This window comes from Callionymus lyra, chromosome 6, assembly GCF_982586985.1.
Source record: "Callionymus lyra chromosome 6, fCalLyr1.hap1.1, whole genome shotgun sequence".
NCBI lineage: Eukaryota > Metazoa > Chordata > Actinopteri > Syngnathiformes > Callionymidae > Callionymus > Callionymus lyra.
In genome coordinates, this window is record NC_141823.1 from 1966738 (window position 1) to 1994689 (window position 27952).

The window sequence follows — 27952 nt, forward strand, 5'->3', positions numbered from 1 at the left end:
CATCTCACTAGACACACACAACTCATTAGACACACACACATCTCACTAGACACACACAACTCATTAGAAACACAAACACATCTCACTAGACACACACACACATCTCACTAGACACACACACACGCACATCTCACTAGACACACACAACTCAATATACACACACACATCTCACTACACATAAACACATCCCTCTAGAGACACACACACACATATCTAACTACACACACACAACTCATTAGACACACACAACTCATTAGACACACACACACACACACACACACACACACACACACATCTCACTAGACACACACAACTCAATATACACACACACATCTCACTACACATAAACACATCCCTCTAGAGACACACACACACATATCTCACTACACACACACAACTCATTAGACACACACAACTCATTAGACACACACACACGCACATCTCACTACACACACACAACTCAATATACACAAACACATCTCACTACACACACACATATCTCACTACACACACACACATATCTCACTACACACACACACAAATACACCTTACTGCACACACAGAGATTCACACACTGACTGACAACAGACTTACACACACAAAAACTGACACACAAACACACACACAAGTCTATATTACAGAGGTCCTTGAACTTATCACGGGTCGTACAACCTGAGAGATCCACAAGTTGCGTCAACAGTAGGATGAACAGACCTCGAGACTTCACCGTCTCCATGACGACGAGGGACCGAACGTACCTGATCACCGGCAGCTCCTCGTCCTCCGGCGTCTCCTCCGAGTGAGCTGCTCTTCACGACTCATCCTGGATTACTGCAGACGAAGCCTCCAGAGATGCTAATCCTTGGTCTCCTTGATGTGATGACGGGTCAGCCTGGTCCAGGTCCGGCTCAGGACCTGCAGGACTCCAGGATTTAAAGGTCTCCAGGATCCCATGATTTGATGGACAAGATGCAAATATTTGTGCTGATCCTCCAGAATCCTTTAATCTTCATCTGGTAGATGTTGAGGCTCAGGAGGTCACGTCGCACACGCGTGTGCAGCCTCCCAGGTCCCCCCCCCATCATCATCTTCATCTTCATCATCATCATCATCATCTTAATCATCATCATCATCATCATCATCTTCATCATCATCATCATCATCATCATCATCATCATCATCATCATCTTCATCGTCATCATCATCATCATCATCTTCATCTTCATCATCTTCATCTTCATCATCATCATCATCTTCATCTTCATCATCTTCATCGTCATCATCATCTTCATCATCATCTTCATCATCATCTTCATCATCTTCATCTTCATCTTCATCTTCATCTTCATCGTCATCATCATCTTCATCATCATCATCATCATCATCATCTTCATCATCATCATCATCATCATCATCATCTTCGTCATCATCTTCGTCAACATCGTCATCTTCTCTGATCAAACGACCTGTGAAGACTCAGGACTCTGTCGCCCTCTAGTGTCTGGACAATAACATCAGTCCAACGAGTTAATGGTTCAACATTTTATTGTGTCTTGAAACAAAATCACGTCAGTGTAGAAAACATAGAACAGTTCATAAATAAAAACATGAAAACAACAGGCGTTTGTACGCACACACTCTGATTGTGACAATGATTGAGTCATGTGTGTAGTTCAGGAGTCAGTTGTGTAGTTCAGGAGTCAGGTGTGTAGTTCAGGAGTCATGTGTGTAGTTCAGGAGTCATGTGTGTAGTTCAGGAGTCATGTGTGTAGTTCAGGAGTCACTTGTGTGGTTCAGGAGTCAGGTGTGTAGTTCAGGAGTCATGTGTGTAGTTCAGGAGTCAGGTGTGTAGTTCAGGAGTTGTTGTGTAGTTCAGGAGCCAGTTGTGTAGTTCAGGAGTTGCTTGTGTAGTTCAGGAGCCAGTTGTGTAGTTCAGGAGTTGCTTGTGTAGTTCAAGAGTCAGTTGTGTAGTTCAGGAGTCAGGTGTGTAGTTCAGGAGCCAGTTGTGTAGTTCAGGAGTTGCTTGTGTAGTTCAGGAGTAGCTTGTGTAGTTCAGGAGCCAGTTGTGTAGTCCAGGAGCCAGTTGTGAAGTTCAGGAGTTGCTTGTGTAGTTCAGGAGTAGTTTGTGTAGTTAAGGAGTTGCTTGTGTAGTTCAGGAGTCAGTTGTGTAGTTCAGGAGTCAGGTGTGTAGTTCAGGAGCCAGTTGTGTAGTTCAGGAGTTGCTTGTGTAGTTCAGGAGTAGCTTGTGTAGTTCAGGAGCCAGTTGTGTAGTCCAGGAGCCAGTTGTGTAGTTCAGGAGTTGCTTGTGTAGTTCAGGAGTAGTTTGTGTAGTTCAGGAGTTGCTTGTGTAGTTCAGGAGTCAGTTGTGTAGTTCAGGAGTCAGGTGTGTAGTTCAGGAGTCAGTTGTGTTGCTTGTGTTCGCAGCGGTCAGTAGAGACGAGAACAGCGAGTCGGGTCTCTGAGCCAGAACATCCGGGTCGTCGATCTCTGCGACCTGGAATCAAAACAAACGCATCATAAGTTCACGGGTACTCAACACACAGACACACACACACACACACACACACACACACACACACACACACACACACACACACACACACACACACACACACACACACACACACACACACACACACACACACACACACACACACACAAGCTGACTCCGACCCTAGCCCAACCCTGAAGTCTGAACTTTGACCTCTTTATCGTTTAAACACAAAACATTTTCGCTGCTGCTGGTTCAAGTTTGTGCGTCACTGCCTCAGAAGCTGCAGTTTCACACTCTGACCACCAGTGGGAGGCAGAGCCTCGAGGGTCGGTACCTCTCCCTGGTCCATGACCAGGATCCGGTCCATGTGCATGACGGTGTTGATGCGGTGCGCGATGGTGAGGATGGTGCAGTCCTGGAAGGCGTCCTTGATGGTGGTCTGGATCAGAGCGTCGGTCTCTGCGTCGATGGAAGCCGTCGCCTCGTCCAGCAGGATGATCTGGACGAACCAGACGTTGATGATGATCAACGAACTCATGTTACATTTAAAAGTACAGTTTGAGTGAAGAATATAAACCTTTGAAAAATAACAACTTATTAAATAACGACTTCATGGTTAAAATAATTAATTATTGTGTTAATATTAATTTTAAAAAACACACACAAACGGAGTTGTTTTTCTTCAGATTAACAATAAAAGTAATTTATAAAATATTTATGTTCAGAAATAATCTTCCCCATATTTAAAGTATAAAACATAAGCTACAAAACAATTCTTTCAAATATTTACTTGAATTTTCTGTACTTTACACAATAAAAATATTTAGTCATCAGTCAGTGCAGGGTCAAAGGTCAATGTTTGGAGGGGCTGACCTTGGAGTTGCGCAGGATGGCTCGGGCCATACACATGAGCTGACGTTCACCCACAGAGAAGTTCTCTCCGTTCTCCAGCACCGGAGCCTGAAGCTTCAGCTCCAGACGACACACCTGAAGAGACGGTGTTCATATAGTGCACACAACAAGTACACAACAAGTACACACACTTAGACACAAACACACACTTAGACACACATACGAACAAGTTTATCTATCTCTCTATCTATGACTCTACGTACGTCCTTTGATGACCATATAGTCCGATGATTACTGATAAATTGCCACAGGGTAGGTCTGACCTTGACCATTCTCCTCCTCATGTCTTGCCAGGCGGTTTCTCTTCTTCTCTGCCAGTTTCACTCTCTGTCCGCAGAATCCACACCAAGTGTAGCGAACGGCTGCTCGGCCATGCAAGTTCTAATGAGAGATACGGCTCATTGGTTTCCTAAATACATGCCATAGCCAACCAAGCTGGTGCATATTGTGGTCTCTAGCCTCCTGCGTCCTTCTCTTTGGAGGATGTCAAAGTGCTGCACATGGTCTTGACAAGTTTCTTTGAGGATGTTTTGGAGCAGTTGATGTGGAATGCATCAGACATCTCCAGATTACAAGCATATCACCTGTAAAGTTGCCATTTTTGTGTCCATGTGGTTGCTAGTGCTGAATGACCGATTTCTCAGACGGCCTTAAGGAAGCTGAAGCCTGCTCGATCCATGTTGATCTATGGACCAGTGCTAATGCAAACGAGTCGGATTCCAGACCACCAACAGTCACCTTGGACCTCACCCCACCCTTCAAGATCTCAGCAGGAATGGAGCCTGGTCCTGGTGATTAATATTGTTCAAAGCTGTAAGGTAGCACAAACCCCTGCTGGGTCCGGGTCAGGGCTTCAACTTGAACCATAGCCATGATCATGGGCGGTCAGGCACTCTGCACCTCTCATCGCTCTCTAGAGTCTGATTGTCTGACAATAATGTTGTCCAAAAGGGGCCAGGGTCTATACCGACAAGGCATCCAAGAGGTTTTTGCATTGGACTGACCAATGCCATGATGTTCAATCACACCTTTCCTGATGTCAATATTCATTCGCACCCATTCAAATCTCAACAGCGAAATTTCTTTTGGGTACTTTATGTAGGGCCTTATCCAATACCTCGTAGAAGGAGTCTTTCCCAGCCTCGTCGGTTGGCAGGTTAGGTAAAAAGAGACTTGGCAGAAGACTGTTCTTAATGGTCGAACCCACACCATGCAGGTGCTGTTTTCCTACGGGGTTAACTTTTCAGAAAAAGGTGTAACCGGTGACACCCACCCCCCCGTCCCCCCGTCCCCCGTCCCCGCAATCTTTTCTTACTGGGAGCAGCAGATGTTATAGCAGCAAAGGTCTGTTGCTATCAATGCTGTTCACGGATCCGGCCTATGATGTTTCTAATGTTCCAAGTTGCCAATGATAAGATTAAGAGTCTCGTTTATAAAGACGATTATGCTAGTAAGTCTTACTGCACCCTGTGGGCCTGGTCACAGGTTACACATGCCTAGACAGACACACACAAATATATACACACACAAATGCATACACACAAGAATAGACACGGAAACACACACACACACAAACTGACCGAGTCCTTCATGTAGGTTTTCTCCAAGGCAGCCCAGATTTCCTCGTCAGTGTAGTTGTTAAAGGGGTCCAGGTTATACCTGCAGGTAATGTAACTATTAGGAGAGTGTGTGTGTGCGTGTGTGTGTGTCTATATGGGTCACCTGACAGTGCCGATGAACAGAACTGGGTCCTGAGGAATGACAGAGAGTTTGCTACGTAGGTCCTGCAGGCCCATCTTCATGACGTCCAGCCCATCGATCAGGATGGTTCCGGACTCTGGCTCTACCAGTCGGAACAAAGCCACACCCAAAGACGACTTCCCTGCATGACGGTCACACGCTCACCTCCGACTCACCCCGAAACCAATAAGCAATCCCATCATCAACCCAATCCACCTCTTACCAGAACCAGTGCGTCCTACGATTCCCAGCTTCTCTCTGGGCCGGATGGACAGGTCCACGCTGTTCAGCACCACAGGGGTGTTCTCTCTGTACCTCATCCGGTACTTCTGGAAGCGGATTGCTCCATCTTTGGGCCAGTCCTCTGGAACATCAGAACCCTGGATGTGTCTGGGAGCCTCAGGTCGACAGTCCTGCACACGACACGATATGACCAATGAGACACATGGACCAGTTCAGATTTTCTGGCTGGACATTGCAGACCTCGATGTACTCCAGAAGTCTCTCCACTGAGTTAAACCGGGCCTCCACCTCCGTTGCCTGTCTCACCACGTACTGAAGCTGACCTGTCAGCTGCAACACACACACACACACAATCAGTCAGCAAGCTCTTCTGAAGGGACCAGACCTTGGCGGCCTCGGCAGAACCTGCACGGTGTAGGACATGGCCAGTCCCTTCATTGCCGGACTGATGATGTCGTTGCTGCTGAGAACCACAAAGAGTGACACGAACAAGGTCAGGATCACGGCCATGAAGTCCAGCCAGAAGGAGAGCCAGCGGGTTCCCGAGTGGAAGAGCACATAGTGGTTGTTGTTGCTGTCGCTGAGGGACTTGAACCTGCAGGAGACCACGATGAGGACCAGCTGAGACTGAAGATGAGACTGACGATGTGACCAGGACTCACAGGCGGACGTGGTTGTCGCGGACATTGTAGGCGTGGATAGTGCTGAGACCCTGCAGGGTGGACGTGGTCAGAGAGATGCAGGGAGAACGACTGATGTTCTCAAGACGCTTCATCTGACGGATGCTCCTCTGGAAGAAGCTGCATGCGTGACATGTAATGATCATCTTCATCATCATCATAAAAATGATACTTCAACTTCCATAGACATCAGACATAGGAAGGAAGACAAAACAAATCAACAATTATCAGAATTTTTGGACTTTGGGAAGAAACCAGAGTTCCTGGAGCAAACAAACACACAACCTCTCCAGGACTCCTCACCAGACACAACTAACTATTATCTTCCTCATTAGTTATCTAGAGTTAGCTTAAGTGAGCTAGTTATCTTAAGTGAGCTTGTTAGCGTTAGTAAGCTAGTTAGCTTTAGTGAGCTAGTTATCTTAAGTAAGTAAGTAAGTAAGTCATTTTTATTTATATAGCACTTTTCCAGACCAGGGTCACAAAGCACTTAAACAATCAAAACAATATTCAATAAAGTATATATTCTTTAAAGGTCAAGATAAAACTGATAACACAACAGGAGTTCCAGAAAATCAAGGAAAAGCCTGACAAAATAAGAAAGTCTTAAGATGTTTCTTGAAAAAGTCAGTAGATCATCAAACACAGAGATGGTTCAAAAGCTTAGGAGCAACAGCCTGGAAGGATTTCTCTTCTCTGGTCCGGAAGTTCAGGAACCATCAGTAGATTCTGATCCACAGACCTCAGAGCCCGAGCTGGGGTGTAAGTCTGGATCAGATCACTGATGGAAGGTCTGACCATGAATAGATCTGAAAGTAAGAACCAGAATTTTAAAATCATCCTGAAAGAAACTGGCAGCCAGTGAAGAGTTTGAAGGAGAAATGTGAGTTCTTCTACTAGAGCGGCTCAGAATTCTGGCAGCAGAGTTTTGTATGAACTGCAGGCGAGACACATCCTTCTGGTTTGGACATGAAAACAAACTGTTACAATAGTCCAGGTGAGAAGAAACAAACGCATGGATTACAAGCTCCAGATCATGTTGTGACAACATTTTCCTAAGTTTATAGATTTTTCTCAGTTGAAGGAAACAGTTTCTGGTCAGTTTTCTACAGTGATGAACAAGAGACATGTCTTTATCAAATACAACACCCAGGTTTCTCAGGCTCGGTTTGACAGACTGACATAAGTCACTCAAGTACTGACTCAACCCTGGAATCTTGTCATCAGGAGCAATCACCAGTGTTTCAGTTTTGTCCACATTTAGCTTCAAAGTGTTTTCACTCATTGTTTGATTTCTAGCAACACTTGACTAAGTTCGAACTCTGGGGCTCAGTTGGACCAAAAGAGGAAACATCAGGAAATCTCTGAATGATTTGACCAGAGGAATCAAGCAAAAACAATAAAGGACCCAGAACAGAACCTTGAGGGACTCCACACAACAGATCTGCCGATTCAGAGCTCATTTGATTGGCAGATACACTAAAACTGCGCCCAGAAAGGTATGATGAGAACCATTCTAACACAGACCCAGACAGTCCCACTTCATCCCTCAGTCTTCTCAGCAGGATCTGGTGATCAACTGTGTCAAAGGCTGAGGACAGATCCAAGAGAACCAGAACAGTGAATTGACCCGAGTCAGCCGACCTCATGATGTCACTGGACACTTTCAGTAAAGCTGTCTCCGTAGAGGGATGTTTACGGAAGCCAGACTGAAACTTCTCATGGATGTCGCTCTGATCCAGGAACAGCTGCTCAGACACCACCTTCTCCAAGATCTTGGACAAGAATGAAGTTTAGAAATAGGCCTGAAATTACTGAGGTCAGTTGGGTCTAAGCCTGGTTTTTTGAGCAGAGGCTCCACAATGGCATGTTTAAATGCATTGGGAAAAACCCCTGTGGAAAGGGAGAGGTTCACCATATTGGTAACCCAGGGGCCAATTACATCAAATACTTTAATAAAAAGCCTACAAGGAAGGACGTCATCTGAGCAAGAGGAGGGTTTCATCTTGTTCACTAGTGCTGAAATATCACCCAAAGATATAGCAATGAAGGAAGACCAAGAGGAGGAGAGGGGCTCAGAGACACTAGGGGTTCCAAACAAAGGGGGAGAGATTTTCTCTTTGATCAATTTAATTTTGTCAATGAAAAATGTCAACAATGCATGGCTGTCAGTTTCACAGAAGACATGATTTGAGGAGCAGGAGACACGAGAGAATTAATCGTGTCAAACAACACTTTGGGGTTTTTCTTATTTGCTGCTACCAGTTTTCTGATGTAATCAGACGTAGCAGTTTCCACCATCTCATTGTAAGAAGACATCAGATCCTTGAGGTGAAGTCTGTGCACCTCAAGTTTAGTAGATAGTTAGCTTAAGTGAGCTAGTTAGCTTAAGTAAGATAGTTAGCTAAAGCGAGCTAGTTATCTTAAATGGGCTAGTTATCATAAGTGAGCTAGTTAGCTTAAATTAGATAGTTAGCTTAATTGGGCTAGTAATCTTAAATGGGCTAGTTATCTTCGAGGCTACATGCCAAGCTAATTTCCAGGACTCACAACAGGATGAGAGCGAAGAGGATCCCCATGACCAGCACAGCAACCAACATGGCAGGGAAGACGGCAGAGACGATGATGATGGTGAAGGTCACGGTGAAGGAGAAGAGCAGGAACGGATCCATGTTGAGAGGAAGCTCCATGTCCGCCTCCTCCTGGTCTTTAGCAAAGCGGTTCAGGATCCTACCAGTCGGAGTCGTGTCGAAGAAGCTCATGGGACTGGAGATGACCTGCAGAGAGGAACATCTTACTTCTTAACTGTCTTACTTCTTAACTGTCGTACCTTCCTAACTGTCTTACTTCTTAACTGTCCTACATTCTTAACTGTCTTACATTCTTAACTGTCTTACTTCTTAACTGTCTTAATTCTTAACTGTCTTACTTCTTAACTGTCATACCTTCCTAACTGTCTTACTTCTTAACTGTCCTACATTCTTAACTGTCTTACATTCTTAACTGTCTTACTTCTTAAATGTCTTAATTCTTAACTGTCTTACTTCTTAACTGTCATACCTTCTTAACTGTCTTACTTCTTAACTGTCGTACCTTCCTAACTGTCTTACTTCTTAACTGTCTTACATTCTTAACTGTCTTACTTCTTAACTGTCTTAATTCTTAACTGTCTTACTTCTTAACTGTCATACCTTCCTGACTGTCTTACTTCTTAACTGTCCTACATTCTTAACTGTCTTACATTCTTAACTGTCTTACTTCTTAACTGTCTTACTTCTTAACTGTCTTAATTCTTAACTGTCTTACTTCTTAACTGTCGTACCTTCTTAACTGTTGTACCTTCTTAACTGTTGTACCTTCTTAACTGTCGTACCTTCTTAACTGTCTTACTTATTAACCGTCTTACTTCTTAACTGTCGTACCTTCTTAACTGTCTTACTTATTAACTGTCTTACTTCTTAAGTGTCTTACTTCTTAACTGTCATACTTCTTAAGTGTCTTACTTCTTAACTGTCTTACTTCTTAACTGTCGTACCTTCTTAACTGTCTTACTTCTTAACTGTCTTACCTTTTTAACTGTAGTACCTTCTTAACTGTAGTACCTTCTTAACTGTCGTACCTTCTTCACTGTCGTACTTCTTAACTGTCGTACCTTCTTAACTGTCTTACCTTTTTAACTGTAGTACCTTCTTAACTGTAGTACCTTCTTAACTGTCTTACTTCTTAACTGTCGTACCTTCTTAACTGTCGTACTTCTTAACTGTCGTACCTTCTTAACTGTCTTACCTTTTAAACTGTTGTACTTTCCTAACTGTAGTACCTTCTTAACTGTCGTACCTTCTTAACTGTCGTACTTCTTAACTGTCTTACTTCTTAACTGTCGTTCCTTTTCCTAACTGTCGTACCTTCTTAAACTGTAGTTCCTTCGTGATTGTCGTACCTTGTTAAACTGTGGTTACTTGTTAACTGTCGAACCTTCTTAACTGTCGTACCTTCGTGATTGTCGTACCTTCTTAAACATGGCGTTGTGCAGTTTGTTGGAGGCGTTGAGGGTGACGTTGGTGTAGGCGAAGCACTTGATGACGGCCAGAACCACCATAATGACCACAGTCATGCCGTAAATCAGCTGGTAGAACTCCAGATCCGGGTTTTGTGAGATGTCGCCCACGTCTGTCGAATTAACTACTGTCTGTGAAGGAGGACAACACACACAGACACAACATTGACCTTCACCTAAATAAACAAAGAGTATTATCTGATCTGGAATACATTATTTTGTATCTTATCAGCCTCTTCTGTCAAAAACAGGAAGTCATTGGACACAGAGACTGGGTTCTCACCCCATTTCCTTGTCCCAGCCAGTAGCTGAGCCACCAGCCGCTGAAGGCTGTGGTGCCCACCATCAGCATGGTGGTGAAGACGGTCAGGAAGGCGACGATGTAACCTGCAGGGGTGAGGGGTGAGTGTGTGTGATCAAGTGTGTGTACACGGCAGTGTGTCCAACCTCCAGCAGCTTTGCAGTACTTTTGGTAGACCCTCCATGAGACAGCGCCCTCTGTGGACACTTCCTGACGCACCAGCTGGTTTATACCCTGGAAAGCTGGGAAGCAAGAAAAATTGAACAGAAAATAAATATTGTGTTGCTGGTCGGCAGTGGTCAGTGGCATTCCAGGGGTCATGTTTAAAACACATAACTATACTGGTCCTTCCTTGTAAAATGTTGTTCTAAATAAAGTACGACAACAAATGAGATGCAGACTCACATTTTCTCTTGGCAGTTGTCGCTTCATTCTCGTCCGACATGTCGAAGCCTGAGACACACGTCAGATATTTCAGAGTCAAACGAATTTTCGTTCTGAACTTCAATTACCAGCGTTGGCGACGCCGCCCACGTCTGTGCAGTCGAGCTCCGCCTCCACCAGCCGAACGTTGTCCTCCGTGTCCAGGTCCTTCTTCTCCACCTGAGTCTTGAACCAACACATACTTGTTGAAAATCTAATTGATGCAGTACCACGACTGTTACTACTACTATGATGTTTGTACTACATCTACAGGTACTGCTAACATTGCTCCTGCGGATACTACAACTAGTAATATTAGTCCACGGTAATACTTATGCAACTATTACTATCAGATTCACTTTTATTTATGTCTCTATTAGCTAAACTACTACAACAAAAATACAACTGACAACAACAACAACAACGTTGAAAACCCCAGTTATTGGTTTCATAACTTCAGGTTCTACGAATTGGTGCGAAGCCCTCTAACTGCTTCGCTACTCATTTACCCTTGAGGCCCTGCCTCTTCTGAGAAAGCTTAATGAACTTGCCATCCAGCTGGGTGCAGGTTGCTTCCTTTAAAAGGTGGGGAATCCCCACTGCACTTCCTCCAACTGAAAGCTCAGCGGAGAAAAGGCGGCAGCTGGGCGACGTGGTTAGAGGTCTTCGCACCAATTTGTCGTAATTATGAAACCTATAACTCAGGGTCTGTATTACGTCATTTGGTGCTCCGCCCTCTAACTGCTTTGCTACTGGTTTAAACCAGACGAGATCAATGTACCCCCAGCTGGATGCCGCTCCTGACAGCAGCATCACTAGGGCCCCGTCGGACCAGGAACTACATCCACTGAAGCCACTGGCCACGGGGGGTGGGGAGGATGGCAGCACTCAACACCGTATGAGCTACTGATCCTGTAGCTACGTCGAGGAGATAGGCTCTAGCGAAGGTTGAGGTGGACGCCCAAGGTGCGGCTGAGCAGATGTCGGCCCTGATAATGGCTGATCTCACACAGTGATAGAATCTCTGAGTGGAGACCGCCTCACCTAACCAACATCTACTGTGTAGATGAACAGGGCATCAGAGCGCCTAAAAACGGCCACCCACCGCAAGTAACAGGCCACAGCCCCCACTGGACACAACAGGGGAAGATGTTCCTGACCCTGGTCCAAGAGAGGCAGCGCATGAAACGCCCGCAGCGTGATAGTCGTTGCCTGGAAGGAGGAGCTGAGAACCTGCCGGCGGAAAGCTGGGTTCGGGCGCAATGATACTGATAACTCTGCGACCCCAAAGGAAAGACACTCAGGGCTAATAAAGAGAGCACAAATCTCACTCGCTCTCTTCGTGGCCTTGCAGCGCCAGAAGGAACGAGACCTTGAAAGACAAGATATCCAGTTGGACTTGGTCAAGAGGCTTGTGAGAGAGTCCAGCACTAGCTGGAGATCCGTCTGAGGGCTGGAAGCCTGTAGACCCCCTGTAAGAACTGCACGACCAGGGGGTGGTAACGAGCTGAAGCACCCTTAAACCCGACATGCCTCCTTGCTATATGCGAACACTTTAATGAGATGAACCACTTGTAGCTGAACACCTCAAAGACCAAGGAGCTGGTCTTGGACTTGCCAAAGCCAAAGCCACGTCCAGTGTCCATCAGAGGCGACGAGCTGGAGATAGTTGATAACTATAAGTACCTCGGTGTGTGGCTGGACAGTAAACTGGACTGGTCCTGCAACACAGACCATGTATATAAGAAAGTTCAGAGTAGAAGTACTTTCTGAGGAGGCTTCGATCATTTAACATCTGCAAGAAGATCCTCTGCATGTTCTACCAGTCTGTGGTGGCCAGTGTTCTACGCTGTGGTGTGTTGGGGTGGGAATATGATTAAGAGGAGGTCAACAGGTCAACAGGTCAACAGGTCAACAGGTCAACAGGTCAACAGGTCAACAGGTTGATCAGGAGGGCTGGCTCTGTGGTTGACATGAAGCTGGACTCACTGGTGACAGTTGCTGAGAGGAGATCATTGAACAAACTACTGTCCATCATGATGATGACAGTCATCCTCTGAACACTGTCATCAGTGAGCAGAGAAGCAGATGAAACACGAATGCTCCTCCCATGATGCAACACTAATAGACTCAACGACTCATTCATTCCTCGGGCTATTAAATTGTACAATTCTGAGTTCGGGGGCAGAAGTGAGAGTATCTGGATGTTCTATTCTATGTTAGTCTTTGTATCCTTGTCTTTGTTCTTTTTCTTTGATCTATGTTCTTTATCTTTATCATTGTGTCATCTTGTTCTTCCTCTTTCTTTCTCTTTGTTCTTGTTCTTATTTCATTTTGATTATTTTTAATGAATAATTGCTGTATTGCTGTGTCTAATTTGGAAAAAAACAATTTCCCGAAGAAGACCTGCTGAGGATCAATAAAGTTCTACCTAACCTAACCAGCAAATGTAACAGGAATGACGGGACAGCAGAGACCAGACAGGAGCTGTGGTCCAGGCACCTGCCTGCACGCCAGCGAGAGAACATCCCCTATTTGGAAGCATAAAGCCTACGTGTAGACGGGGCCCCTGGATAACAACTACATGTGATGACAACAACAACTGATGAAGTCAACAACTGACAACCCAAACAACTGATGACAACAACGCCAACCGATTACAACAACAACTGACGACAACAACACCACCTGACGTCAACACACCTTGGTTTGCTCCATCTTGTAGTTGCTGGTCAGTTGTGCGTAGCGGTCTTGAGCTTTCATGAGCATCTGATGACTTCCTGCCTCCCGCACTTGTCCGTCCTCCAGAACCAGGATGTTGTCACAGAACTCCAGATACTGAGAGACGGGAGAGTGTGAGACGGTTGTGTGGATGGATGTGGAGACAGTGTTGCACCTGCAGCTGGTGAGTGACCAGAACCACCGACTTGCCCCGGAGCTCCTTCTTCACGCACTCCTCGAAGATGTGCTTCCCCACGTGAGCGTCCACGGCCGACAGCGGGTCGTCCAGCAGGTAGATGTCCTTGTTGGAGTAGACGGCTCGAGCCAGGCTGATCCTCTGCTTCTGACCCCCCGACAGGTTCAGGCCCCGCTCCCCGATCTGTCAGAGGTCAGAGGTCAATGAGCAAGTTCCAGGCAGACTCTGAAGGAATCCAACCTCGGTCTGGTCTCCGTGCGGGAGGATCTTCAGGTCGTCTCTGAGGCTGCAGACGTCCAACACTCGCTCGTACCTGCAAACACACAATAAATCACTCAGGGACACACAAGCAGTTGAACACACACCGAGGGAAAGAACACACAATCCTGACGAAACACTTTTATACACAATCACAAGATGAACATACAACACACTCCTCGTGTATTTATGTAATTTCTATTATAATATATTTAAATCATATTTTTTATTGTATTTGTATAATTTATTTGAATTAAAAACTTATTATATTTTCTTTCTTTCATTCACTTATATTTTTATTAAATAATTCTTCAATAATTACAAAAAAATCACTTTAATATTGTTTTATATTTATTCATGAATAGAAATTAATTTACATTTTCATGATTTAAAAAAGTTATGACAAAAATGTACACAAACACAGATAACTAAACACACATATACACACATACACACTATTGTAGACAAACACACAAACTATTACAGACACAGAAATAAACACACAAACTATTATAGACTCACAAACACACACACAAACTATTATAGACACACACACACACACACACATAAAAAACAAACAATCCCACCAAAGAACACACAAAAATCCAACACTTCTATAAAACAAAACTATTGAACACACACATTTGTTCAAACAAAGAGATATACAACACAACTGGTGTGTATAATGTCTAATCAACATCGGTGGGAACTTCCTCTATTTTTTCACTTTCACTTGTGTGTGTGTGTAGTGAATGAGTGAGTGAGTGAGTGAGTGAGTGAGTGAGTGAGTGAGTGAGTGAGTGAGTGTGTGTGTGTGTGTGTGTGTGAGTGTGTGTAGTGAGTGAGTGAATGTGTGTGCGAGTAAGGTAAGGTAAGGTAAAACTTTATTGATCCCTCAGGAGGTGTGTGTAGTGAGTGTGTGTGTGTTTGTGAGTGTGTGTGTACGTGAGTGTGTGTAGTGAGTGAGTGAGTGAGTGAATGTGTGTGTGAGTGTGTGAGACTGTGTGTGTGTGTGTGTGTGTGTGTGTGTGTTATCATCCTCCACACGTGTCCACATGTTAACGAGTCAATAAAGTGACTCAAGTGAGTTCAAAGGTCGTCATACGAACTTTTATGATTCAGGCTGAATGTTGTGACTCGGCAGGTTTTGAGTCGCGGCTCATTGACTCACTTGTCCTGCTGGAGCTCCTCCCCCATCAGGATGTTCTCGCGCACCGAGCCGTGGAAGATCCAGGCTTGCTGGGACACGTAGGCGAAGGTTCCGTCGGCCACGACCGAGCCCTGGAGCAGGTGCATCTGAGGGTCAGAGGTCACGGGGGGTCAGAGGTCACAGGGTCAGAGCTGGACCTTCATCACTCAGAACTGACCTGCTCTAAGATGCTGGAGATCAAGGAGGTCTTGCCGCTGCCCACGTTCCCGCACACGCCCAGAAGACTTCCCTGACGGAGACAAGTCCCAACATGAGCCCGTGACCTTTGACCTGCTGGTCCGGTTCCGACCGACCTTCTGCAGCTTGAAGGAGATGTTCCTCAACGTGGGCTGAGGCTCGTTGCTCGCCGCGTCCTCCTTCAGTCCAGACACGCCGTTGGCGGCGCGAGTCTGAGGCCTGGTCCAGGACAGGCTGGCGTCCTTCATCACCAGAGCCGAGTCCAGGTCCTTCATGTGGACCATGTAGGGTTCTGGGTTCTCCAGCAGCAGGATCCTCTGAGGAGACAAGGTCACTGACCTCTGAACTCAGACCTCGTCTTGTCTATAATAGTCTGAGTTTGTATTGGTGTGTGTTTGTGTGTCTATAATAGTTTTTGTGTTTGTATTTGTTTGTGAAAGTGTGTCTATATCAGTTTGTGTGTTTGTATTGTGTGTGTTAGTGTGTCTATATTACTTTGTGTGTTTGTATTGTGGGTGTTAGTGTGTTTATTATAGTGTGTTTGTTAGTGTGTCTATAATAGTTTGTGTGTTTGTATGTTTGTGTGTTTGTGTGTCTATATTATTTTGTGTTTGTATGTATGTGTTCTAGTGTGTCTTTTAATAGTTTGTGTGTTTGTATTTTGTGTTTCTGTATTATATTCAAGAGCACATTTACTAAGTTGATATTTTTATACATACGTGGAACTGTTCGTGGTTGTGGACGACTTTTGAATTTGTAACAAAAATGAGAGAAATAACAATAATATTAATAAACACAATGCATTGAAGTGTAACTGATGGAGATTAACTGTAAGAGATGATGGAGGTAGGAAGTGTTCTTGAGGTGGTTCTTGTCCGCAGGGCTCTGTAGTGCCTGCCTGAGGGTAGGGGGCGGAGGATTTGTGGTGAGTCGGGTCTTTGATGATGTCGTCACATTGAAGTCTCCTCCTGTCCTGCTGTGTTGCCGCTGCGAACAACACAGTGATCGAGGACGAACGCACCTCCCACTTTAGGTCCCGGAGATTGTTGTTCCTAGGAACTTGAAGGCTACCAGGGCTGCCACAGGGCTGCTGTTAATGGTTAGGGGGCACAGGGTTGAGGGATGCCTCCTGAAGTCCGCTGTCAGCTCCACAGTCTTGAGTGTTCAGCTCGAGGTTGTTCCTGCTGCATCACTGAACCAGCCTCTCGACCTCAAGGCGATAAGCAGGCTCGTCGTCGTCCTGGACCAGGCTGGTTGTGTCATCTGCAAACTTCAGGAGTTTGACTGCAGGGTGTTCAGAGGTGCAGTCGTTGGTGTAGAAGAAGAAGAGCAGTGGAGACAGGACGCATCCGTGGGGGGAGAGTTTGCGGGAGAGGGGTACGATGGTGTTGAATGCTGAGCTAAAGTCCACTAACAGGATCCTGGCGTCGTTCCCTGGGCTGTCTAGGTGCTGCAGGACCTGGTGCAGTAGGTTGACTGCGTCATCCACTGACCTGTCGGCACGATAGGCGAACTGTAGGGGGTCCAGCAGAGGTCCTGTTGCTGTGGTGGTTCAACACAAATCTCTCGAAAGACTTCATGACCACAGATGTCAGGGCCACGTCAGGTTTTTCATTGACAACATTAAATTGATCAAAGAGAAAATCTCTCCCCCTTTGTTTGGAACCCCTACTGTCTCTGAGCCCCTCTCCTCCTCTTGGTCCTCCTTCACTGCTGTATCTTTGGGTGATATTTCGGCACTAGTGAACAAGATGAAACCCTCCTCTTGCTCAGATGACGTCCTTCCTTGTAGGCTTTTTATCAAAGTATTTGATGTAATTGGCCCCTGGGTTACCAATATGGTGAACCTCTCTCTTTCCACAGGGGTTTTTCCCAATGCATTTAAACATGCCATTGTGGAGCCTCTGCTCAAAAAGCCAGACTTGGACCCAACTGACCTCAGAAATGTCAGGCCTATTTCTAAGCTTCCCTTTCTAAGCTCCCAATATCTTGGAGAAGGTTGTGTCTGAGCAGCTGTTCCTGGATCAGAGCGACATCCATGAGAAGTTTCAGTCTGGCTTCCATAAACATCACTCTACGGAGACAGCTTTATTGAAAGTGTCCAGTGACATCATGATGTCGGCTGACTCGGGTCAATACACTGTTCTGGTAAATAATTAATATTGTGCTAATTAAATGAACATTAACACACACAAATACAAACACACAAACTAATATGGACGCACTAACACACACAAATGCAAACACACAAACTAATATGGACGCACTTACACACAGAAATACAAACACACAAACTAATATGGACACACAAGCACACACAAATAGAATCACACAAACTAATATGGACGCGCTTACACACACAAATACAAACACACAAACTAATATGGACACACAAGCACACACAAATACAAACACACAAAGTAATATGGACGCACTAAAGCACACAAACTAATATGGACACACTAACACACGCAAACTAATATGGACTAACTAACACACAAACTAATATGGACACACAGGCACACATAAATACAAACACACAAACTAATATGGACACACTAACACACACAAACTAATATGGACAAACAAACACACAAATACAAACACACAAACGAATATGGACACACTTACACACACAAACTAATATGGACACACTAACACACATACATATAAACACACAAACTAATATGGACGCACTAACACACACAAATACAAACACACAAACTAATATAGACACACTAACACACGTAAATATAAACACACAAACTAATATGGACGCACTAACATACACAAATACAAACACACAAACTAATATGGACACACTAACACACATAAATATAAACACACAAACTAATATGGACGCACTAACACACACAAATACAAACACACAAACTGCACTGATGAGTATTGTTAAAAACTGCTAACGACGACATGACAGACACTGTGACACCTATTGATTGACAGGTTATTCTGAACCGGTTCCGACCGGACCGTACCTGCAGTCGTGCGGTGGCCACGGAGGCCTCGGCCAGAGCTTTGACACACATGGGCAGCAGAGCCAAACAGAACCTCATGGAGTTGAAGATGGCGATGGTGGTGAAGGCCTGGAGGTCACAGGGTCAGGGGTCAGGAGAGGTCATATGGTAAGGGATCGGGATAGGTCACAGGGTCAGGGATAAGTCACAGGTTCAGGGGTCAGGAGAGGTCATATGCTAAGGGGTCGGGATAGGTCTCAGGGTCAGGGATAGGTCACAGGGTCAGGGGTCGGGATAGGTCACGGGGTCAGGGTTAAGAAGGTCACAGGGTCAGGGGTAGGGATAGGTCACAGGGTCAGGGGTAGGAATAGGTCACATGGGTAGGAATAGGTCACAGGGTCAGGGGTAGGAATAGGTCACAGGGGTAGGGATAGGTCACAGGGCCAGGGGTCGGGATAGGTCACAGGGTCAGGGTTAGGGATAGGTCACAGGGTCAGGGGTAGGGATAGGTCACAGGTTCAGGGGTAGGAATAGGTCACAGGGGTAGGGATAGGTCACAGGGTCAGGGGTAGGAATAGGTCACAGGGTCAGGGATAGGTCACAGGGTCAGGGGTAGGAATAGGTCACAGGGGTAGGGATAGGACACAGGGTCAGGGGTAGGAATAGGTCACAGGGGTAGGGATAGGTCACAGGGTCAGGGGTAGGAATAGGTCACAGGGTCAGGGGTAGGAATAGGTCACAGGGTCAGGGGTAGGAATAGGTCACAGGGTCAGGGGTAAGGATAAGTCACAGGGTCAGGGGTAGGGATAAGTCACAGGGTCAGGGTAAGGGATAGGTCACAGGGTCAGGGGTAGGAATAGGTCACAGGGGTAGGGATAGGTCACAGGGTCAGAGGTAGGAATAGGTCACAGGGGTAGGGATAGGTCACAGGGTCAGGGGTCGGGATAGGTCACAGTGTCAGGGTTAGGGATAGGTCACAGGGTCAGGGGTAGGAATAGGTCACAGGGGTAGGGATAGGTCACAGGGTCAGGGGTAGGAATAAGTCACAGGGGTAGGGATAGGTCACAGGGTCAGGGGTAGGAATAGGTCACAGGGGTAGGGATAGGACACAGGGTCAGGGGTAGGAATAGGTCACAGGGGTAGGGATAGGACACAGGGTCAGGGGTAGGAATAGGTCACAGGGTCAGGGGTAGGAATAGGTCACAGGGGTAGGGATAGGACACAGGGTCAGGGGTAGGAATAGGTCACAGGGTCAGGGGTAGGAATAGGTCACAGGGGTAGGGGTAGGGATAGATCACAGGGGCAGACACTCACGTGGGTGGTGTTGAGTTCCAGTCCCAGCAGCGTGTGCAGGGTGAAGGTGAGCACGGTGGCGATGGCCGGCGTGATGGTGGTGATGCTGGTGTTGATGTTCTGGATGTAGCTCACCTTACGGAACTCTGTTCGCTCCTCGGTCCTCAGGCCTGCGGGGACAGCGGGTTGGGGAGGGTCCAGGTGAGGAGGAGGAAGAGGGTCTCACCTGTGACCTTCTTCTCGAAGGAGTCCTCCCAGGCGTACATCTTGATGAGGCGGATGCTGCTGAGGATCTCGTTCATGGTTCGCACGCGGCTGTCAGTGATCTTGACGATCCGAGCCTTCAGGACGTTGATGAGCTTCGCCAGAACCGACTGAGGAGCAAACATGAGTCACTGTGGCATCGTTTCCATGACGACAAGTTTTGTTGAGTATTTACATGTTTACTTGATTCATTCAATTAAATCATTTGATTGACAGAACTACTGGATCATGTGATTCTACGGCATCACATGATTGGCTGAGAGTTGGATCCAGTAGTTCTGTGATCTGTTGATAATGTCTGGAGACTCTATTACACCAACATTTATATTGAATTAAAAATACTATGAATGAAAAAATATAGAAATTAGAAAATGTATTCTTTAATATTGTAATTAGAATCAAACTCTAAAAAAACTTAAAAATATTCAACATGTTTTATTAATTTATTAAATAAATAAAAAAACTTTGAATAATAATTCATTGATAATTATTATTAAAAAATGTTTTACATTTTAATAAAAGCATTAAATCATCTGATGATGTAGGTGCTAACATGCTAACATGCTAAGGCTGAAGGGTTCAAAGGTCGACAGGTCAGACCTGCACGGGCAGGAGGATGATGTAGGTGAAGACCCCCATCAGGGCGGTGTAGCCCAGAACGTGGCAGGAGTAGACCACGCCCACGATGAAGAGGACGGGCGTCGCCACCAGGAAGCTCCCGAACAGAACCGCCTCAAAGACCCGGTACCCGTCGCCCGTCAACACGTTGATCATCTGCCATCAAGACATCATGAGGTCACATTAGAGGTCACATCAGAGGTCACCGTGAGGTCAGCGTGAGGTCGCTCCACCTCGCCCATGGTCACGCCGCTGTGGCCGCGCATGGAGATGATCTTCTGGAAGGCCACGGCGGCGAAGGCGCCCTTGAGCCTCACGGCCGTGCGGATGTTGATCGCCCACATCAGCGAGATGAAGAACGCCTTGAAGAACTCGGACGTGAACAGACCGAAGCAAAGACCCACACCGTGGACCACCGTGGACGGATGATCAACGTAGCTCAGGATCTCATAGACCAGGACGGCCTGATGGAGGGAAGAGATTAGATGGATGGAGGGATGGAGGGAGAGAGGGATGGATGGATGGTTGGATGGTTGGACAATAATAATAATAATAATAATAATAATAATAATAATAATAATAATAATAATAATAATAATAATAATAATATCAATATCAATAATCATCATCATCATAATAATAAATCAATAATAATAATAATAATAATATCAATAATCATCATCATCATCATCATCATCATCATCATCATCATAATAATAATAACAATAATAATAATAATAATATTAATAATAACAATAATAATAATAATAATAATAATAATAATAATATCAATATCAATAATCATCATCATCATAATAATAAATCAATAATAATAATAATAATAATATCAATAATCATCATCATCATCATCATCATCATCATCATCATCATCATCATCATCATAATAATAATAACAATAATAATAATAATAATAATATTAATAATAACAATAATAATAATAATAATAATAATAATAATAATAATAATAATAATAATAATAATAATAATAACAATAATAATAATAATAATAATAATATTAATAATAATAATAACAATAACAATAATAATAATATTAATATCAATCAGACTCACGGGGCCCATGAAGACCGCCACCATGGACACGACGCCGGCGAGGATGGACAGGATCAGTCTGGTCCTCTGGAAGCGCAGGATGACTCGATACAGCGACGCCTTCTCCGGACCCGCCTGAGCCACCTCCTGGTCCCAGAGCCTCTGGAGTCTAGGATCACAGGAGCGTCAGGACCTTCAGGTCTCACCGGGGCAACACAAGAACCTCTCTCCGCTAGAGTCCGCCGCGTCCTGGGGCGACAGGTACAGAGAGTCGAAGTCCAGCTTGTTCCGGAACAAGGACCACATCATGGGGGTCATCCAGGCGAATGACACGAAGGACAGGAAGCCCGCCTTGTCCACAGGGTGGGACCTGGAGAGAGGAGCTTCAGGTCAGCGACATGGACGACCAACCAGGACGGGCGACTGACTCTGAGGGCGAGACACGGATCGGCTTGAGGGTCTGGACGCTCTGGTGGTACTTCCCGAAGAGGGATGGATGCGAGGACCTCTTTCCTGTGAGGGGCTCCTCATGGCTCTCGTACATGGTCCTCCAGACACCATCGTGTGCTGTGGGCAACTGAGAAGAGCAAAGAGTCAGGTTTGACTGTAGGGGGCAGCAGAGAGAGTGACGTCAGAACCCAGGCAGCCAATCAGATTCTAGAAACGGTGGAACCACGACGTTCCTCGAGGGCTCCACGTGCATGAAGTGTCAAAGTTCTACTCACAGAGCTCTGCTCCCTCCGGTCCTGGTCCAGCTTGTAGGACCTCATGTCGCCCTGAAGAGAGAGTTTGTGGTGAAGAGCACGTTCACCACTTCAAACATCAATATTGACCCGAGTCGACAAGAATCGTGTTGATTCAAGATTCTCATCGTGAGCCAAAAGAAACTTTCAATAGACGCCTCGATTACATGTGTGTGTGTGAGCGTGTGTGTGTGTGTGTGTGTGTGTGTGTGTGTGTGTGTGTGTGTGTGTGTGTGCAGGAAGTTAAACCTGGTCGAGCACCTGAGAGACTCAACCTGACATGAACAGTTTTGACTCACTTTTGTCTTTGACTCACTTTCATATTCCAACAATAAGATTCATGTCAAATAATACTATGACTCCACATTTGAGTCTTTGGTTTGAGTCTGTGATTTGAGTCTTTGATTAGAGTCTTTGATTTGAATCTTTGATTAGATTATTTGATTTGAGTCTTTAATTTGAGTCTTTGATTTGAGTCTTGATTTGAGTCTTTGATTTGAGTCTTTGATTTGAGTCTTTGATTTTAGTCTTTAATTTGAATCTTTGATTAGAGTCTTGGATTTGAGTCTTTGATTTGAATCTTTGATTAGAGTCTTTGATTTGAGTCTTTGATTTGAGTCTTTGATTTGAGTCTTTGATTTGAGTCTTTGATTAGAGTCTTTGATTTGAGTCTTTGATTTGAGTCTTTGATTTGAGTCTTTGATTAGAGTCTTTGTTTGAGTCTTTGATTTGAGTCTTTGATTTGAGTCTTTGGTTTGAGTCTGTGATTTGAGTCTTTGATTAGAGTCTTGGATTTGAGTCTTTGATTTGAGTCTCTAATTTGAATCTTTGATTTGAGTCTTTGATTTGAGTCTTTGATTATAGTCTTTGATTTGAGTCTTTGATTTGAGTCTCGATTTGAGTCTTTAATTTGAGTCTTTGATTTGAGTCTTTGATTTTAGTCTTTGATTTGAGTCTTTGATTTTAGTCTTTGATTTGAGTCTTTGATTTGAGTCTTTGATTTGAGTCTTTGATTTGAGTCAGATTCACTTTTTCGGACGAGTTTGTTCATCTGCGAGAGTAAAGAGTTTCAAATACGCTGCAAAAGTCTGTCCCTTAACAAGTATATTGTACACATTATAATATTATGTTGAAGCAAGTATTACTGATTACTTTGAAAGGCTCCGTAGTCAATCAATCCTACGGTTATACTACACAGCTCTACTATGGTAGTTGTGAAGTAACACTTTGTTCGACTCCAACATTCTCTGAACTGAAACTGAAACATTTGAACAAAGTGACAAAATAAAAGAACATTTCGTCAATACAGTCATTTCAGTTTGTGTACTTGAAGACACTGTTGTTTGTGTACTTGAAGACACTGTTGTTTGTGTACTTGAAGACACTGTTGTTTGTGTACCTGAAGACACTGTTGTTTGTGTACTTGAAGACACTGTTGTTTGTGTACTTGAAGACACTGTTGTTTGTGTACTTGAAGACACTGTTGTTTGTGTACTTGAAGACACTGTTGTTTGTGTACTTGAAGACACTGTTGTTTGTGTACTTGAAGACACTGTTGTATGTGTACTTGAAGACACTGTTGTTTGTGTACTTGAAGACACTGTTGTTTGTGTACTTGAAGACGCTGTTGTTTGTGTACTTGAAGACACTGTTGTTTGTGTACTTGAAGACACTGTTGTTTGTGTACTTGAAGACGCTGTTGTTTGTGTACTTGAAGACACTGTTGTTTGTGTACTTGAAGACACTGTTGTTTGTGTACTTGAAGACACTGTTGTTTGTGTACTTGAAGACACTGTTGTTTGTGTACTTGAAGACACTGTTGTTTGTGTACTTGAAGACACTGTTGTTTGTGTACTTGAAGACACTGTTGTTTGTGTACTTGAAGACGCTGTTGTTTGTGTACTTGAAGACACTGTTGTTTGTGTACTTGAAGACACTGTTGTTTGTGTACTTGAAGACACTGTTGTTTGTGTACTTGAAGACACTGTTGTTTGTGTACTTGAAGACACTGTTGTTTGTGTACTTGAAGACACTGTTGTATGTGTACTTGAAGACGCTGTTGTATGTGTACTTGAAGACACAGTTGTATGTGTACTTGAAGACGCTGTTGTTTGTGTACTTGAAGACACTGTTGTATGTGTACTTGAAGACGCTGTTGTTTGTGTATTTGAAGACACTGTTGCTTGTGTACTTGAAGACGCTGTTGTTTGTGTACTTGAAGACACTGTTGTTTGTGTACTTGAAGACACTGTTGTTTGTGTACTTAAAGACGCTGTTGTTTGTGTATTTGAAGACACTGTTGCTTGTGTACTTGAAGACGCTGTTGTTTGTGTACTTGAAGACACTGTTGTTTGTGTACTTGAAGACACTGTTGTTTGTGTATTTGAAGACACTGTTGTTTGTGTACTCGAAGACACTGTTGTTTGTGTACTTGAAGACACTGTTGTTTGTGTACTTGAAGACACTGTTGTATGTGTACTTGAAGACGCTGTTGTATGTGTACTTGAAGACACTGTTGTATGTGTACTTGAAGACGCTGTTGTTTGTATACTTGAAGACACTGTTGTTTGTGTACTTGAAGACGCTGTTGTATGTGTACTTGAAGACACTGTTGTTTCTGTACTTGAAGACACTGTTGTATGTGTACTTGAATACGCTGTTGTATGTGTACTTGAAGACACTTTTATGTGTACTTGAAGACACTGTTGTATGTGTACTTGAATACGCTGTTGTATGTGTACTTGAAGACACTTGTATGTATACTTGAAGACACTGTTGTTTGTGTACTTGAAGACACTGTTGTTTGTGTACTTGAAGACACTGTTGTTTGTGTACTTGAAGACACTGTTGTTTGTGTACTTGAAGACACTGTTGTTTGTGTACTTGAAGACACTGTTGTTTGTGTACTTGAAGACACTGTTGTATGTGTACTTGAAGACGCTGTTGTATGTGTACTTGAAGACACTGTTGTATGTGTACTTGAAGACGCTGTTGTTTGTGTACTTGAAGACACTGTTGTATGTGTACTTAAAGACGCTGTTGTTTGTGTACTTGAAGACACTGTTGTTTGTGTACTTGAAGACGCTGTTGTTTGTGTACTTGAAGACACTGTTGTTTGTGTACTTGAAGACACTGTTGTATGTGTACTTAAAGACGCTGTTGTTTGTGTACTTGAATACGCTGTTGTATGTGTACTTGAAGACACTTTTATGTGTACTTGAAGACACTGTTGTATGTGTACTTGAATACGCTGTTGTATGTGTACTTGAAGACACTTGTATGTATACTTGAAGACACTGTTGTTTGTGTACTTGAAGACACTGTTGTATGTGTACTTTAAGACACTGTTGTTTGTGTACTTGAAGACACAGTTGTTTGTGTACTTGAAGTTCCTTGTACGTGTACATGAAGACACTGTTGTTTGTGTACTTGAAGTAGTACAAGTACAGGGAGAAGCAGCCAAGCAGCGTCTCAGCAGGAGGAGAAAGTGGTTGAAAAGTCAGATCCTTGTCAAGGTTGGATGACGAGTCAACATTTAAACACCTCAAGGCTTCAACGGTAGAAGGTTGTGAGTTCAATTCCTCTCAGATCACAAACACATGCTGGTCGTAATGTTATCAGAATATTCTGATAACATTACGACCAGCTACACATATCAGATGGTGTTAAAGTAACATATAATACAAACATTTAAAATATACGATATTATACACACATCAGCAGAGAACTGTAATAATATACACACACGAGGAAAAACATACACATGAGGAAAGACACACACACATGAGGAAATACACACACATGAGGAAATACACACACATGAGGAAAAACATACACATGAGGAAAAACATACACATGAGGAAAAACATACACATGAGGAATAACACACACATGAGGAAAAACATACAAATGAGGAATAACACACACATGAGGAAAGACACACACACATGAGGAAATACACACACATGAGGAAAAACATACACATGAGGAAAAACACACACACATGAGGAAAAACACACACACATGAGGAAGAACATACACATGAGGAAAAACACACACACATGAGGAAAAACATACACACGAGGAAAAACATACACATGAGGAAAAACATACACATGAGGAAAAACACACACATGAGGAAAAACACACACATGAGGAAAAACACACACATGAGGAAAGACACACACACATGAGGAAAAACATACACATGAGGAAAAACACACACACATGAGGAAAAACACACACACATGAGGAAGAACATACACATGAGGAAAAACACACACACATGAGGAAAAACATACACACGAGGAAAAACATACACATGAGGAAAAACACACACATGAGGAAAAACACACACATGAGGAAAGACACACACACATGAGGAAATACACACACATGAGGAAAAACACACACATGAGGAAAAACACACACGCATGAGGAAAAACACACACATGAGGAAAAACACACAAATGAGGAAAAACAAACACACATGAGGAAATACACACACATATGAGGAAAAACACACACATGAGGAAAAACACACACATATGAGGAAAAACACACACGCATGAGGAAAAACACACACACATGAGGAAAAACATACACATGAGGAAAAACACACACACATGAGGAAATACATACACATGAGGAAAAACACACACACATGAGGAAATACACACACATATGAGGAAAAACACACACACATGAGGAAATACACACACATATGAGGAAAAACACATGCTCACACAGAAAGACAGACACACTATGCACACAAACACACACACAAATACACACACATTCAAACACACAGACACACACACTAACACACACTAACACACACACTATCACACACACACACAGAAACACTCAGACACACACAGACACGAATAGACACACACTTGCACACACACTGGCACACACACTAACTCACGCAGACACACACAGACAGACACACACACAGACAGACACACACAGTCACAAACACACACAAACACACACTTACGCACACAGACAGACACATGCAGACACACAGACACACACAGTCACACACACACACAGACACACACTTACGCACACAGACAGACACACACAGACACACCAACACAGTCACACACAGACACACACAGACACGCACACACAGACACACACATACAGTCACACACACACACAGTCACACACACACACAGACACACACAGTCACATACACACACACACAGTCACACACACACACAGTCACACACAGTCACACACCGACACAGACACACACCGACACAGACACACACACACACACAGTCACACACAGTCACACACCGACACAGACACACACACACACAGACACACACAGTCACACACACACACAGACACACACACACACAGACACACACAGTCACACACACACACAGACACACACACACACAGACACACACAGTCACACACCGACACAGTCACACACACACACAGACACACACAGTCACACACAGACACACACAGACACACACATACAGTCACAGGTGAATCACCTGAGTTTACCTGAAGTGCTGAACCTGGAGCTGCTTCTGGTTCTTCAAGCTGTGAAA

General features: G+C 44.2%; 1 protein-coding gene across 1 annotated transcript; it reads right to left on the bottom strand.

Moving 5' to 3' along the window:
* Positions 1-1527: 1527 nt before the first annotated feature.
* On the bottom strand, positions 1528-27937 carry abcc12 (ATP binding cassette subfamily C member 12). Its single transcript, XM_087793013.1, has 31 exons — positions 27906-27937; positions 22359-22409; positions 22062-22210; positions 21857-22003; positions 21655-21802; positions 20796-21026; positions 20545-20718; positions 19907-20054; positions 19702-19850; positions 18409-18516; positions 15529-15729; positions 15393-15464; positions 15197-15321; positions 14008-14080; positions 13747-13950; positions 13554-13688; positions 10940-11036; positions 10833-10880; positions 10574-10669; positions 10410-10513; positions 10079-10258; positions 8620-8846; positions 6052-6189; positions 5795-5984; positions 5630-5719; positions 5370-5559; positions 5129-5288; positions 4987-5065; positions 3368-3481; positions 2829-2993; positions 1528-2494 (listed from the first exon to the last, which is right to left on the bottom strand). Exons 2-31 carry the CDS (start codon positions 22401-22403, stop codon positions 2393-2395), a joined length of 4089 nt encoding a protein of 1362 aa, XP_087649139.1. The 5' UTR covers positions 22404-22409; positions 27906-27937; the 3' UTR covers positions 1528-2392.
* Between the last annotated feature and the right edge of the window lie 15 nt (positions 27938-27952).

Coding starts and splice junctions, on each gene's coding strand:
- abcc12 (XM_087793013.1), bottom strand. CDS start 22,403: ATGAGGTCCTACAAGCTGGACCAGGACCGGAGGGAGCAGAGCTCT. Junction 18,517..19,701: donor TGGAACTCAACACCACCCAC/GTGAGTGTCTGC, acceptor TGTGACCTCCAG/GCCTTCACCACCATCGCCAT. Junction 14,081..15,196: donor GAGGAGCTCCAGCAGGACAA/GTGAGTCAATGA, acceptor GTGTGTTTGCAG/GTACGAGCGAGTGTTGGACG.